Source organism: Oncorhynchus mykiss, chromosome 20 (genome assembly GCF_057628025.1).
Source record: "Oncorhynchus mykiss isolate SJ-2025 chromosome 20, ASM5762802v1, whole genome shotgun sequence".
Taxonomy (NCBI): Eukaryota; Metazoa; Chordata; class Actinopteri; order Salmoniformes; family Salmonidae; genus Oncorhynchus; species Oncorhynchus mykiss.
The window spans coordinates 17,149,640-17,164,708 of record NC_143041.1 but is presented as its reverse complement, the minus strand read 5'-3'; the positions used below and the strand labels follow the sequence as shown (position 1 = coordinate 17,164,708).

General features: G+C 40.6%; 1 protein-coding gene across 2 annotated transcripts; it reads left to right on the top strand.

Annotated features, from left to right (window-relative positions):
- Positions 1 to 463: 463 nt before the first annotated feature.
- Positions 464 to 14,831, top strand: sgms1b (sphingomyelin synthase 1b). 2 transcript variants are annotated; one of them, XM_036955818.2, is made up of 6 exons: positions 464 to 727; positions 1,634 to 2,468; positions 4,920 to 5,037; positions 12,532 to 12,685; positions 12,872 to 13,038; positions 13,169 to 14,831. In XM_036955818.2, the coding sequence occupies exons 2-6, from the start codon at positions 1,858 to 1,860 to the stop codon at positions 13,346 to 13,348; spliced, it is 1,230 nt and encodes a 409-aa protein (XP_036811713.2). In that variant the 5' UTR covers positions 464 to 727; positions 1,634 to 1,857; the 3' UTR covers positions 13,349 to 14,831. The 2 variants fall into 2 exon arrangements, with proteins under 2 accessions (XP_036811713.2, XP_036811715.2); XM_036955820.2 differs by having other exon boundaries at positions 550 to 727; positions 1,850 to 2,468.
- The last annotated feature ends 238 nt before the right edge of the window (positions 14,832 to 15,069 follow it).

The following is a 15,069-nucleotide window of genomic DNA, read 5'->3' as shown; positions in this document are numbered from 1 at the left end:
ATTGGGGATTTTTTCAATGTAATCAGATTTAAAATATTAGGCTATGTTATTGACATTGAACTGATTTTATATAGCCTACTAACCAGATGTAAAAAAAAAAGTGTTTAATTTGTAGCATAGGCCTATTAATTGTGATGTTATGATTAAAAAGGTGAATTAGAGGAGGCAGTTTGGAAAAAGTAATCCTTTGTGAATCTTCCTCTGGAATATCGCACATGCTTGGATAATAATGTCAAAACCATAATCTCTAGTAATACCCATCCGAATAAGGCTATAACATGGAAAAGAATAGGTTTATCAGCGTAGAGTGCACCGCGTCATCCCATGGGATTCGTCAAGGCTGCACACAGCAGAAATATCACTGAAATATTATAGTTACTACACATCACCTTCTATATTCAAACAAAATAGGATTATAGCATTATGCTCATGTCAGTCCTCTAGAATGCAAATGTACTTATTTACGCACTTATTTGTTCTGAAGAAGTAGCGCCGATGGGCGATGGATCCCTTTGCTAATGTAAAGCACATGAGGTGAAAGAGAGAGCCACATCCTGTAAGCATACCCTCCCATGTTCTTCGAATGTCTTGCATGGAAGTTACCTCTACCGCGCTTAACACAAAGTTGCCTCAATTTGCATGTTTGTTCATTTTTTTCGAGGAATAGTGTAGCGTAACTATTTTCGTGTCGGGGATCATTCGGCAAAATAGACACAGTAGCAACAAGGTAACATGTTTTTTGTTTAAAATTATTCCACAGAACGTGAAACATTTTAAACCTATTTGACTCTCATAACGGAATTTGCTTTCTCTGCTGGACTGTATTGATACAAGAACAATATCAGACATGGTTGAAGTAGTTAGTCGTTGACTCGGTGTGTTTATGAAATAACTCTTGTACGTAGCTGTGGGCTACTTCCTCACCTGAATGCCCTTTAACGGGTATTTTAACGGATAACTGTGGCTTTGACGTGGTGTGTTTATGAAATAACTGTGGTACGTAGCTGTGGGCTACTTCCTCGCCTGAATGCCCTTTAACGGGTATTTTAACGGATAACTGTGGCTTTGACGTGGTGTGTTTATGAAATAACTGTGGTACGTAGCTGTGGGCTACTTCCTCGCCTGAATGCCCTTTAACGGGTATTTTAACGGATAACTGTGGCTTTGACGTGGTGTGTTTATGAAATAACCGTGGTACGTAGCTGTGGGCTACTTCCTCACCTGAATGCCCTTTAACGGGTATTTTAACGAATACTTGTGGCTTTGTCTCCCCACATAGAAGTCTCATGCCCTCCTGAACGAGAGCGCGTGTTTAAGTGTCAACATTCTGTGGTCCTGTTTGTGTGCATAAATTTCGAAATATGTTGAATGGGTGACGAATTTTAGTCCGCTCATTATGAATATTTTACTTTTACCATTCTAAAGTTTTTTTTATGTAAGAATATTATAATACTATACATTTTGTATAGTTACAATTTTTTTATTCTTTGAGTCATCACACTATTTAATAGATTGCATACAGTCTAGGATAAACGTGATTGGTTGAGGGGAACATAAAGCCTAATATGTCAAAGTGATGCAAATTGATTTGGAATATTTATTAAAATGTTTTTTAATTTTTCTCCTATTTTAGTACAAAAAGTCACTGCATCGAACAGCTGAAAATGCAATCCCACCTTGGTGGGTTAACCTCTAGATAAACCTTACTGGATACTCAATTTGTTGGCAGCACCCAATGTGCTTACCACATGATGTGTGACTTCAGGAGGGCTCAGGATTTGTTAGTCGTGAACACCTCTGGACTCTCCCTCCATTGTTTCTCCTTCTGTTTGCAATGCGTACGCCACAGGGTCTGACATGAAGAAAGTGGTCCATTGGTCAACGAAGGATGTGCTCCTGTGGCTGACTGATGTGGGAATGCAGGAATACTCAGAGGCCTTACGTCACCTGAACGGCAAGGGCCTCATGCAGCTCTCTAAAGCGGACTTCCAGACGGCTCCTCTGGCCCTTGTCACCTTGGACGGAGGCAGACAGCTCCTGGACAAGATGGAGACTCTCAGGATAGAGCACCACATTGAAACGCATAAAAACAGGCATGCCAACGGACACGCCATCTTGGCCGTCAACAGTGAGGTTAATGGGAACAAGCCCGAGAGGAATGGTGTGGTCAATGAGTTCCACAAGGAGCGGATCCAGATCCCCATGCCTGAGATCACCCGCTCTCCGTTTCCTGAGGAGTGGGGGAAGACGGGCGTGGCTTTTGTCTACGCCACGATCTGCTTCATCTTCACCACCATTATGATCTCCGTGGTCCACGAACGTGTGCCTGCCAAGGAGGCCACTCCACCCCTACCAGACAAGTTCTTTGACTTTTTCGGGCGAGTAGACTGGGCTTTTTCTATATGCGAAATCAACGGCATGATACTGATCGTCCTGTGGCTTCTACAGTGGGCACTGTTAAAATATAGGTAAATGACCAAGATATACTACAGTAATTCATAACGACTTGAATTAGAACATCCATAACTTTATTGAATGATCCACTCCATGTTAAAGGATGTTCTGTAATGTTTAAGGCTGTGGCGGTCATTACATTTTGCCAGGCGGGTTATTGTCATGCAAATGACTGCCGGTCTCATAGTAATTACCTGTTAATTAACATCAACACGTGTAGCATCTCCAGGCATCCACGCATAGGCCTACAAGCCTCATACAAGCTTGCATTTTGAACATCTACATTTCTAAAAAGTATAATACATCAATTTAATATACACCATCACAATAAATCCATTATTTATTTTAGGCAGGTCTAAAGAAACATGATGTGAAGATTTGTTTCTCTCCAGAAAAACAGAATATGAGATGGCCTACTCTGTTATCTGGCTATGCGTCATGCCATAGGCTTTAAGCTAGTTCATTTAGCAGACAAGATATGCTTATAAGTCCCGTGCCATTATTTTACATGATGTGATTTTATAGTAAGGAGAATATATTTGAACTTAGCTGAATAAAATAGAAATGATATTTCTCCCATTCTGGATCGAGTGCGCATATGAAGTTCCTATGTTGAGCGTATAAGTGATCATTTGAAACAGGTCCTATATGCTTGATTTTGAGTTATTTAGCAACTTGTGAATGAGACAAACCTTACAATGTCTTAGAAATCATACATATATGGGCTGCGTAATGTGACTTTAGGCTATTGATGATGTGAGAAAGTTGCAACAAAAGCTTGCCTCTGGCTGCACACGCTGTTCTCTCATCAAGTGATCATATTTTCACCCATCAGACTATTCTCAATTTAATCTTGTCTTTACTAATATGTAAAATTTGTTCAGGTCAGGGGAAAAAAGACATATCATCTGTATGCACTCGAATAGCGAATAGCGCAGTTCGTTTTTCAATCATGCCGGGTAGGCTACTCCGGTTTTATAGGGGAGCATGGAGAATGTGCTTAATATTAGCAGAAATATATACAGTGCCTTGTGAAAGTATTCGGCCCCCTTGAACTTTGCAACCTTTTGCCACATTTCAGGCTTCAAACATGAAGATATAAAACTGTATTTTTTTGTGAAGAATCAACAACAAGTGGGACACAATCATGAAGTGGAACGACATTTATTGGATATTTCAAACTTTTTTAACAAATCAAAAACTGAAAAATTGGCCGTATCATCATTAGTAATTTAGGTCAGCATTGGATCAATTGGCCGTATCATCATTAGTAATTTAGGTCAGCATTGGATCATTCAGAGATCCTCACTGAACTTCTGGAGAGAGTTTGCTGCACTGAAAGTAAAGGGGCTGAATAATTTTGCACGCCCAATTTTTCAGTTTTTGATTTGTTAAAAAAGTTTGAAATATCCAATAAATGTCGTTCCACTTCATGATTGTGTCCCACTTGTTGTTGATTCTTCACAAAAAATACAGTTTTATATCTTTATGTTTGAAGCCTGAAATGTGGCAAAAGGTCGCAAAGTTCAAGGGGGCCGAATACTTTCGCAAGGCACTGTATATAGTAGCAGCCTGGATCCTCTTCTTTTTAGTGGTAAAAACTAAACATTAAATTCAACTCTCTGTGCTCTCGAGAAATGAGATGGAAATGCATGGTGGTGAGACTCTGTAGCTAAAAGTAATGTCAGCAGCCTATTACTAAGCTATTCAAAATCAAATACAAATTCACTATAATTGTAGGCTAACTCTGTAAGCCGCCCTGCACAATCAATGAACCAACATTATCGCCTAGGCCTATATGTTCTCTCCCAGACTTATGGATAGAATGTTTTGAGTGTAGAATAAGGTAACCAGACCATCAAGTATGCATAATAATACAGTCCACACTCAAAGAAGAAGATTTTGGAGTATAGACTAGTAGACTAGTATGCAGTAGGATATTAGGCTATGGATCACGGCACGGCACGATCATCATTTGAATTATTCCAGTTTTTTTCGGGCTTGGGCTCATATAGGCCTAAGCATATTCACAAGTTATACCTTCATAAGCACCTTCGAATGCGTTGTCAATTTAGTTGTGTTAGGCTTTAAAACAACATACACAACAACAATGTTTTCCACTCAGTTCCAACCTGTTGTTGAACTTCTTCAAATTGATTAATCATAGTGAGGTGAGTTTTAAAATCACAATACTGTTTTGATTGTAAGTGTTTGATGCGATTTTTGATTTCAGAGTGGTTAGAGGGACAACAGAGCACTGAGTTACATTTGGGTAGTACCAACGCATGTCCAGAGAGCATAATAGGATGTTGCCATGACTCAACGGTCATGTGGAATTTTACTGCGGTCATGACTCTTGACTGCCGGTGTGGCGGTAATACGGTCACCGCAACAGCCCCTAGTAGTGTGCTGGTTAAGCACTCCAGCAGGTCTTGATTCTTTGTGTTCAACGTTCTCATCCTCAGGTCCATCGTTGGTCGGCGGTTCTTTTTCATCATTGGCACACTCTACCTCTACAGGTGTATCACCATGTACATCACCACACTCCCCGTGCCAGGGATGCATTTCAAGTGCTCTCCTAAGGTACTTACCACCTCTCCCTAGGCTCAGAAACATGCCGTATTTGTTGCATTTTTCCAATATGCAAAAACATAGCATACTAAGTTACATGACTTTGTCTTATGTCTTAGAGAGCGGAACTGCACCCGTTGATTTGGCCTCATTTCTTTGACTTGCTCCTCAGGAAATGCTTGCAGAAGTGACAGAAGCCAAACGCGTGTTATGTTGAGGATGTGGTTTGATGTGGGTGTTTTTTGGGTGTGTCCTTGCCACCACCAAGACACACCCATATGTCAGAACCTTGCCCGTATCCGTTTTCCCCCACTCAATCACAACAAACTAATCTCCTGCAGTTTGAGTTCAATACCTACAGGTTATTGTATATGTATGGTGACTTGCTGAATTTATGTAGATGTTCTAAACTAAGTGTTTTGATAACTTTCCAATGTAGTAATACCATAGAAGCAGTGTTTTGCTAATATATCAATGTGCACCTTTCATTGTCATTCCCAGCTGATACAGATACTGTGCCTATTGGGATTTTGTCTGGTGGTAATGGAGCTACCTTGGCAAACATGTCATAGTGGTCATACCTTTCTGTGTGGTGTCCCGTATACAACAGGAGTTCCCTGATCCTGGTACAGAATACTCGGGGTTTTTCCTTCCCCATATTGGCTGATATCATCAATTCAATAATAAAAAGACAATACAAGGGAAAGTTGTCTAGTAAAATGTTATGCTGAGTGCCAGGGTTCTCCATTCAGAGACATCCGTATCAAGCCATTCTGTCAGTCTGGACTTCATCACATCATCTTGCAAGTCTCCATGTGCTGGCTCCATAGATGCATCTGTGAACACATACACACATAGTCACTGTTCTATAACCAATGGCAGTTAGGATAGGTGATATCTGACAAACAAACATATACTATGTTGAAGTTTGAACAGGTCAGACTAAACCTACCTAATTCTGGTGCCCCATTAATGGGCATGACAGTGCAGATCAGCTCCTGGCCCATGACAGCGCAGGTCAGCTCTTGGCCCATGACAGTGTAGGTCAGCTCCTGGCCCATGACAGCGTAGGTCAGCTCCTGGCCCATGACAGCGTAGATCAGCTCCTGGCCCATGGCAGCGTAGATCAGCTCCTGGCCCATGACAGCGTAGATCAGCTCCTGGCCCATGATAGCATAGATCAGCTCCTGGCCCATGACAGCGTAGGTCAGCTCCTGGCCCCTCATCAAAGACACTGGTCGGTCACACAGACACACACACACACACACACACAGCACTGAGTACGTTATCAATGGTGGTTATGATTAGCATGGTGGAACCAACCTGATCGCTGAAATCACCTTTCTATTTCACTTCAGATATCATGATCAGGGTGGTTCCACCAGGCTAGGTTATGAAGGTGATTTGGGACAAAACTCGAAACTGTTTTGACCTTTGACTAGGTCAAATGTCACCAACCTGATTCAAGTGTCCTCCCTGTTCCATTTATAGGAATGCTCACAGAGAGGGCATGTCTGCGTGATGCTGAGGGTCCTCTTGCTGGTCTTCTCTATGTTGCATGTTAGGCTGCAAACTGGATATCTCCTTAACAATTACAGCAGGAAATCCTTACAAACAATGTACTTCCTCATCTTATGAGGTGGTGTGGTAAATTGCATTTTGTTATAAGAAAGGACAAAGCTTTTTGATAATCCAATTCACATCCAAAATGATTACTACATGTATCTGCTTGGCTGGGAAATTAATTTATCAAACTGGGTATTTTTTTTTATTTTCACGGAACTCTCATTACTTTTGATGAAGCTATCTGTGTCATCAAGGAAGTAACTCGGGTCAAGCTACAAAGTCATACAGGCCCCCTATTTCTAAAATGTTTCTTCTTAAAATGTGTTAAACCCTAACCATTAACCACACTACTAATCTTATGCCTAACCTTAAATTAAGACCAAAAAGCACATTTTTGTTTCAATACATTTTTGACTTTTTAACTGTGGTAACTAATGGAAACCCTAATTTTATGCTTTACAGATGCATTAGACTGACTGTAGCTCCAGATTGGATTAGATTCAGGCTGGCAATGCCATTACAGTTCTTGATTCTAGTTCACTGTATTAGACTCAGATATTAGTTGGCTACTACCATACCTGCAGCCATTATTTCATTTTGCCCTAGTTGGACTGGGGTGCTCAGGAGTATTTCTGTCTGTAATAAAGCCCTTTTGTAGGGAGAAATCTAATTCTAAAACCTAAGTCATTATATTCCAATATCTGGTTATACTCACCACCACTGGTCGTTATACACCGGAGCCCCATTCAAAGGGCGGATTCGATCATGCTGGGACCGTTCTATGACCCATGACGTAGTGGCATAAAGTACTTACGGTTGAAGTCAGAAATTTACATACACTTAGGTTGGAGTCATTAAAACTCGTTTTTCAACCGCTCCACACAAACTATACCGTTTTTCAACCGTTCCACAAAAACTATAGTTTTGGCAAGTCGGTTAGGACATCTACTTTGTGCATGACACAAGTAATTTTTCCAAAAATGGTTTACAGACGGATTATTTCACTTATAATTCACTGTATCACAATTCCAGTGTGTCAGAAGTTTACATACACTAAGTTGACTGTGCCTTTAAACAGCTTGGAAAATTCCAGAAAATTATGTCATGGCTTTAGAAGCTTCTGAAAGACTAATTGATATCATTTGAGTCAATTGGAGGTGTACCTGTGGATGTATTTCAAGGTCTCCCTTCAAACTCAATGCCTCTTTGCTTGACATCATGGGAAAATCCAAATAAATCAGCCAAGACCTCAGAAAAAAAATTGTGTAGACCTCCACAAGTCTGGTTCATCCTTGGGAGCAATTCCCAAGTGCCTGAAGGTACCACGTTCATCTCTACAAACAATAGCACGCAAGTATAAACACCATGGGACCACGCAGCCGTCATACCACTCAGGAAGGAGACGCGTTCTGTCTCCTAGAGATGAACGTACTTTGGTGCGAAAAGTGCAAATCAATCCCAGAACAACAGCAAAGGAGCTTGTGAAGATGCTGGAGGAAAAAGGTACAAAAGTATCTCTGTCCACAGTAAAACAAGTTCTTTATCGACATAACCTGAAAGGCCGCTCAGCAAGGAAGAAGCCACTGCTCCAAAACTGTCACAAAAAAAGGCAGACTGGTTTGCAACTGCACATGGGGACAAAGCTTGTACTTTTTGGAGAAATGTCCTCTGGTCTATGAAACAAAAATAGAACTCTTTGGATATAATGACCATCGTTATGTTTGGAGGAAAAAGGGGGATGCTTGCAAGCCGAAGAACACCATCCGTGAAGCACGGGGGTGGCAGCATCATGTTGTGGGGGTGCTTTGCTGCAGGAGTGAGCACTTCACAAAATAGATGGCATCATGAGGGAGGAACATTTTGTGGATATATTGAAGCAACATCTCAAAATCAGTCAGGAAGTTAAAGCTTGGTCGCAACTGAGTCTTCCAAATGGACAATGACCCCAAGCATACTTCCAAAGTTGTGGCAAAATGGCTTAAGGACAACAATGTCAAGGTATTGGAGTGGCCATCACCAAGCCCTGACCTGGATCCTATAGAAAATGTGTGGGCAGAACTGAAAAGGCGTGTGCGAGCAAGGAGGCCTACAAACCTGACTCAGTTACACAAGCTCTGTCAAGAGGAATGGGCCAAAATCCACCCAACTTATTGTGGGATGCTTTTGGAAGGCTACCCTAAATGTTTGACCAAATTTAAAGGCAATGCTACCAAATACTAACTGAGTGTATGTAAACTTCTGAAATAAATAAAAGCTGAAATAAATAATTCTCTCTACTATTATTCTGACATTTCACATTCTTAAAATAAAGTGGTGATCCTAACCGACCTAAGACAGGGAATTTTTACTAGGATTTAATGTCAGGAATTGTGAAAAACTCAATCTAAATGTTTTTTGGCTAAGGTCTATGTAAACTTCCGACTTCAACTGTAAGTAAAAATACTTTAAAGTACTACTTAAGTAGTTTTTTTTCAGTCTCTGTACTTCAATTTGTTATTTATATTTTTGACTACTTTTAATATAATAGTAATATTGTACTTTTTACTCCATACATTTTCCTCGACACCCAAAAGTACCTGTTACATTTTGAATGCTTAGCAGGACAGGAAAATAGTCAAAAACACGCACTTATCAACCGAACATCCCTGGTCATCCCTACTGCCTCTGATATGGCGGACTCACTAACCTCAAATGCTTTGTTTGTAAATGATGTCTGAGTGTTGGAGTGTGTCCCTGGCTTTCCCGTAAATTAAAAAAACCAAGAAATGGTGCTTAATATAAGGATTTAGACATTATTTATACTTTTGATACTTAAGTATATTTTAAACCAAATACTTTTAGACTTTTATTCAAGTAGAATTTTACTGGTTGACTTTTACTTGAGTCATTTTCTATTAAGGTATCTTTACTTTTTCTCAAGTATGACAGTTGGGTACTTTTTCCACCTCTGCCGTGATGTGAATGGTGTGATGTGAGGGAGGACGGCCCTTCTCAAATTGAACAGTAATCTGCGCCACTCGGTCATGTTGGCTGCATGGTGAATTGTTCAGAAACAAGTTTAGAGCAAAGTTATTGGTCAATCAAATCACCTCCTATGCGGGAGTTGAGAAAACAAGTGATGCTAGTTAAGATATAGTAGTGGATTCACCACAGCCTGTAGTAAATGTTTGCTGCCAGTCAAAAGATACTCTGTGTTAAAAGGGTGGATTTGTGGGGTGCATTGCCACAGTTATAAACTTTACGTTAGGTGGGATGGCATTAGGCTTCAGGCTGTCGCCCTTTTATTAGGCGTAATGCGCAATTTGCCTAAATGGGTAATGGAAACACTTCAACCACTTATTTTTTATTAGACACTGTAGGTTCGTTTGTTTGTTTCTTTTGTTACATCTAGCCATTTTTATCGACAAATAGAAAGTTTGCATAGAAAATAAACGCGACAATTGCATGCCACATGGAAATGCACGGTGGCATGCAATTGTCGCGTTTATTTTCTATGCAAACTTTCTAAATGTCGACAACAAATTCACTGGACAAGTTAATGGAAACGTAGCTAGTGTCGGTTAAAAAAGAACTGGAGATGTTCTCACATTAAACGAAAACAGACGATGTATGCCTCTTTGGAGGGTTTGTTTTTGTTGGTGGCAACGTTGGTCACATTTTAATGGATAGTAGACGGTATTTGTCAATATGACTGTAGACCCATTTCTTCAGCAGTTTCGCCTCAGCCATGCTGTAGTAAAAGCTGATCTACTGTATGCCCTCCCATTAAGACGTCAATATATCTGCAGCCAACGTTTGGAACGGTTTCGAGACTCAACGGCTGGAATTTTTGGGGGGGACTGCACATGATGACTTCGCCTACTGTGGCTAACCTCAATGCTCCCGACCGTTAGCACGTCTGTTCAGTGATATCACGAAGCAGTGGTGAATCAGTGTGTTCCTCATGAGAGTTCCCCCCCCCCTAAAGTTAGTGTGAGTCATACAGTATAAGCCTAGTGAACATGGTAGGGGTGAGTCTAACTATAATTTCCTGTGAATCTAACTATAATTAGCGATACTGTTGAAACCGTTTGGCTAGGGGCCTGCGTCACTGACTGGAGGCCTTCTTTTAACTTAGTCTCATCATACAGTGCCTTGCAAAAGTATTCGGCCCCCTTGAGCTTTGCGACCTTTTGCCACATTTCAGGCTTCAAACATAAAGATATAAAACTGTATTTTTTTGTGAAGAATCAACAACAAGTGGGACACAATCATGAAGTGAAACGACATTTATTGGATTTTTCAAACTTTTCAAACAAAAATTATTCAGCCCCTTTACTTTCAGTGCAGCAAACTCTCTCCAGAAGTTCAGTGAGGATCTCTGAATGATCCAATGTTGACCTAAATGATTAATGATGATAAATACAATCCACCTGTGTGTAATCAAGTCTCCGTATAAATGCACCTGCACTGTGATAGTCTCAGAGGTCCGTTAAAAGCGCAGAGAGCATCATGAAGAACAAGGAACACACCAAGCAGGTCCGAGATACTGTTGTGAAGAAGTTTAAAGCCGGATTTGGATACAAAAAGATTTCCCAAGCTTTAAACATCCCAAGGAGCACTGTGCAAGCGATAATATTGAAATGGAAGGAGTATCAGACCACTGCAAATCTACCAAGACCTGGCCGTCCCTCTAAACTTTCAGCTCATACAAGGAGAAGACTGATCAGAGATGCAGCCAAGAGGCCCATGATCACTCTGGATGAACTGCAGAGATCTACAGCTGAGGTGGGAGACTCTGTCCATAGGACAACAATCAGTCGTATATTGCACAAATCTGGCCTTTATGGAAGAGTGGCAAGAAGAAACCCATTTCTTAAAGATATCCATAAAAAGTGTAGTTTAAAGTTTGCCACAAGCCACCTGGGAGACACACCAAACATGTGGAAGAAGGTGCTCTGGTCAGATGAAACCAAAATTGAACTTTTTGTCAACAATGCAAAACGTTATGTTTGGCGTAAAAGCAACACAGCACATCACCCTGAACACACCATCCCCACTGTCAAACATGGTGGTGGCAGCATCATGGTTTGGGCCTGCTTTTCTTCAGCAGGGACAGGGAAGATGGTTAAAATTGATGGGAAGATGGAAGGAGCCAAATACAGGACCATTCTGGAAGAAAACCTGATGGAGTCTGCAAAAGACCTGAGACTGGGACGGAGATTTGTCTTCCAACAAGACAATGATCCAAAACATAAAGCAAAATCTACAATGGAATGGTTCAAAAATAAACATATCCAGGTGTTAGAATGGCCAAGTCAAAGTCCAGACCTGAATCCAATCGAGAATCTGTGTAAAGAACTGAAAACTGCTGTTGCACAAATGCTCTCCATCCAACCTCACTGAGCTCGAGCTGTTTTGCAAGGAGGAATGGGAAAAAATTTCAGTCTCTCGATGTGCAAAACTGATAGAGACATACCCCAAGCGACTTACAGCTGTAATCGCAGCAAAAGGTGGCGCTACAAAGTATTAACTTAAGGGGGCTGAATAATTTTGCACGCCCAATTTTTCAGTTTTTGATTTGTTAAAAAAGTTTGAAATATCCAATAAATGTCGTTCCACTTCATGATTGTGTCCCACTTGTTGTTGAATCTTCACAAAAAAATACAGTTTTATATCTTTATGTTTGAAGCCTGAAATGTGGCAAAAGGTCGCAAAGTTCAAGGGGGCCGAATACTTTCGCAAGGCACTGTATATGATCAGCTTCTAATCGTCAGAACAGGTTTAACATAATTAGTTCAGTTCACACTCCTAAATAGTAGGCTAACACTTCCCCTTTGGCCCCTTACACAGATACAAATGTTACTGTATTGTTGTTGAGTAAGTCTAAGTTCATTTTCTTATGCTTTTCTGGAGCACACTAACTTCACACACTTTTGTGATGTTTCCTTCCTGTTGTAGCTGTTTGGTGACTGGGCATCCCAAATGAGCCGAGTGATGAAGATGATTGCAGGAGGAGGCCTGACCATCACTGGCTCCCACCACATGTGTGGGGACTACCTTTACAGTGGCCACACAGTCATGCTGACACTCATCTATCTCTTCATTAAAGAGTGTAAGTAGGCTACACAAAACTACTGCATAGCCTCTCTTAGTAAAAACCTGTCTATAATGTTTATTTTGGAGCAACAGAGACACCTGGTGGTATATTGTAAGAACGATTCAATCTGATATCTGACTGTTGAAAAAACACATGTTTGATTGGTCGCATGAAATAAAAGGTATTTTCTGTTTCTCACAGATTCTCCCAAAAAGTTATGGTGGTACCACTGGATCTGCTGGCTGCTCTGTGCTGTGGGACTCTTCTGCATTCTCCTGGCTCATGACCACTACTCTATAGATGTGGCGGTGGCTTACTTCATCACCACACGCCTATTCTGGTGGTACCATACCATGGCCAACCAGCAAGTAAGTCTATATTTGGTCACACTTACTAGTGGAATAACCAATGTGATTACCCTATAATTGACTAATATTACTTGTATGTTCAACAATTATGGAATGGTGTTATTCGTTAACATTTTTATTTGTTTCACAGAAGCTAAAGGAATCATCGCAGAGCAACTTTTTCTCAAGGGTGTGGTGGTACCGATTTTTCCAGTACCTTGAACAGAATGTCACAGGCATCGTCCCTCGGAACTACCAGATGCCGCTGCCATGGCGACCGGCCCAGTGTAGTCAAGTGAAGTACAGCCGGATCGACACTGCGTGCCCATGACAGGAGGAACTGACACCCCCCCCCCCCCCCTACACTCCTGAAAGTGCCATATCTAATCACAAGAAGATGCTATATCAGTCAAGCTCTGTAGCTGTTCCATTTCTCTTTTCTCCTGTAACGTCCAATCCAGTCCAACTGGCTAGCACTGTGACCAACCATCGTTTCAGCCAAAACATTTCACAAGGGTTTCCAGTGAGTGGATCGCAAGCATTTTCATTGGCAGGTCCAGATCTAGTTCAGTTAACAATAGGACATGTAACTATGTTGGTCAACGCCAATATCTCTCTCTGTAATTGTTACAGATACTCTGTTGCTGAAATTGAACGAAACAATCATGTTTGTCACGGCATTTGGGCTGACCCAAATTTTTAGTCTTTCCTGTTTTGGTTCAAAGACGTGCTGTAGCATTGAGAACTGGCCGGTCATGAAGCAAGAGGCGCTTTTTGTAGTGCAAACCATTATCTAATTATATGAACAACGTGGTCTCAGAGCATTTCGTATTATTCTGTATGTAAATCCAAGACACTCCATTTAGTATGCTATTTTACGTTTCATATGGTATGCATTCTTTTGTGGATGTTCATCATCCATTTCGTATTATGTTATGAATTACAATTTGTATGATATGCTAGAAATGACATTTCGTATGATATGTTACAAATTGCAATTCGTACAATATGTTACGAATTTGCTAAATATATGAAATGTTACAAATTCCAATTAGTTGTGGATAACGTTAGCTAGGTGGCAAGGTTGCTAACGCTACAGTTAGCTAGCTGGCTAACGTTAGCTAAGCTAGAGGTTAAGGTTTGGGATAGGGTTAGGAGTTAGGTTAAAGTGTTAGGAGAAAGGTTAGCTAACATGCAAAGTAGCTAAAAAGTAGTAAGTACTTGCAAAGTTGCTAATTAGCTAGAATGCTAAAGTTGTCCGTGATGAGACTAAAACATGTAATGCTAGATGTTCACGTTAAAAGCCCATCCATCCACCCCGACCAACCACCCTCTTTTCGTTTTTCCTTTAAGCAACCACTAATTTCAGTGTCCCAGATTTACATTTACTATGTTACGTCTAGTCTGAGACTAGTCTAATATAACAGATTTACTTTTCAAATTAATGCTTTAGATTGCTACAGTTGGGAGACGAAAGAGAGTGAAAAGGAGATGAGAATTAGTAACAATGTTCCTCAGTGCCTTGCTTGTTATGATTGCATAGTAAGTGTAGCAGTGTCCTCACTAATGTATTCATGTTGAATTGAATGACCGTTTTAAAGTTATACATCAGTATTTAGACTGGAACAGATAGGACGATGCTTGAATGATCCTGACGCTGATCACCGATATAGCACACACACACTTGAACAATTATGACCCCATTACATTTTCTCCTTGTTTCTGACTGTAAAGAATCATGTAATTCTTTGAATCCTGTCAGTGTCTTTCCAAGGCAATCATGTTTGAAAAAATAAATCCGGACTCACTTCTTATTTTGTATTGATTTATTTATTACATTGATTATTGCTCTTGTTTTTCTCTGTTAGGGGAATATTAGACTCTCTATGTCATGTAATTTATTGCCTATTATGCCAAATAGCTGCATTGTGTGGACTGTCCCTTGACCAAATTGTAGGTCAGTGTGATGGAGAGAGATTAACACAGTGAGGTTTTATTGAGGGGTCATGACAATGTCTCTGCTTACTGATGAAGGCTGAACCAAATGCCCCT

Bases quoted from the DNA above. Each gene is read 5' to 3' on its own strand.
- sgms1b (XM_036955818.2), top strand. From the start codon at position 1,858: ATGAAGAAAGTGGTCCATTGGTCAACGAAGGATGTGCTCCTGTGGCTG. The intron at 2,469-4,919 runs GTAAATGACCAA...TCTCATCCTCAG, and splicing joins TGGGCACTGTTAAAATATAG to GTCCATCGTTGGTCGGCGGT. The intron at 12,686-12,871 runs GTAAGTAGGCTA...TGTTTCTCACAG, and splicing joins CTATCTCTTCATTAAAGAGT to ATTCTCCCAAAAAGTTATGG.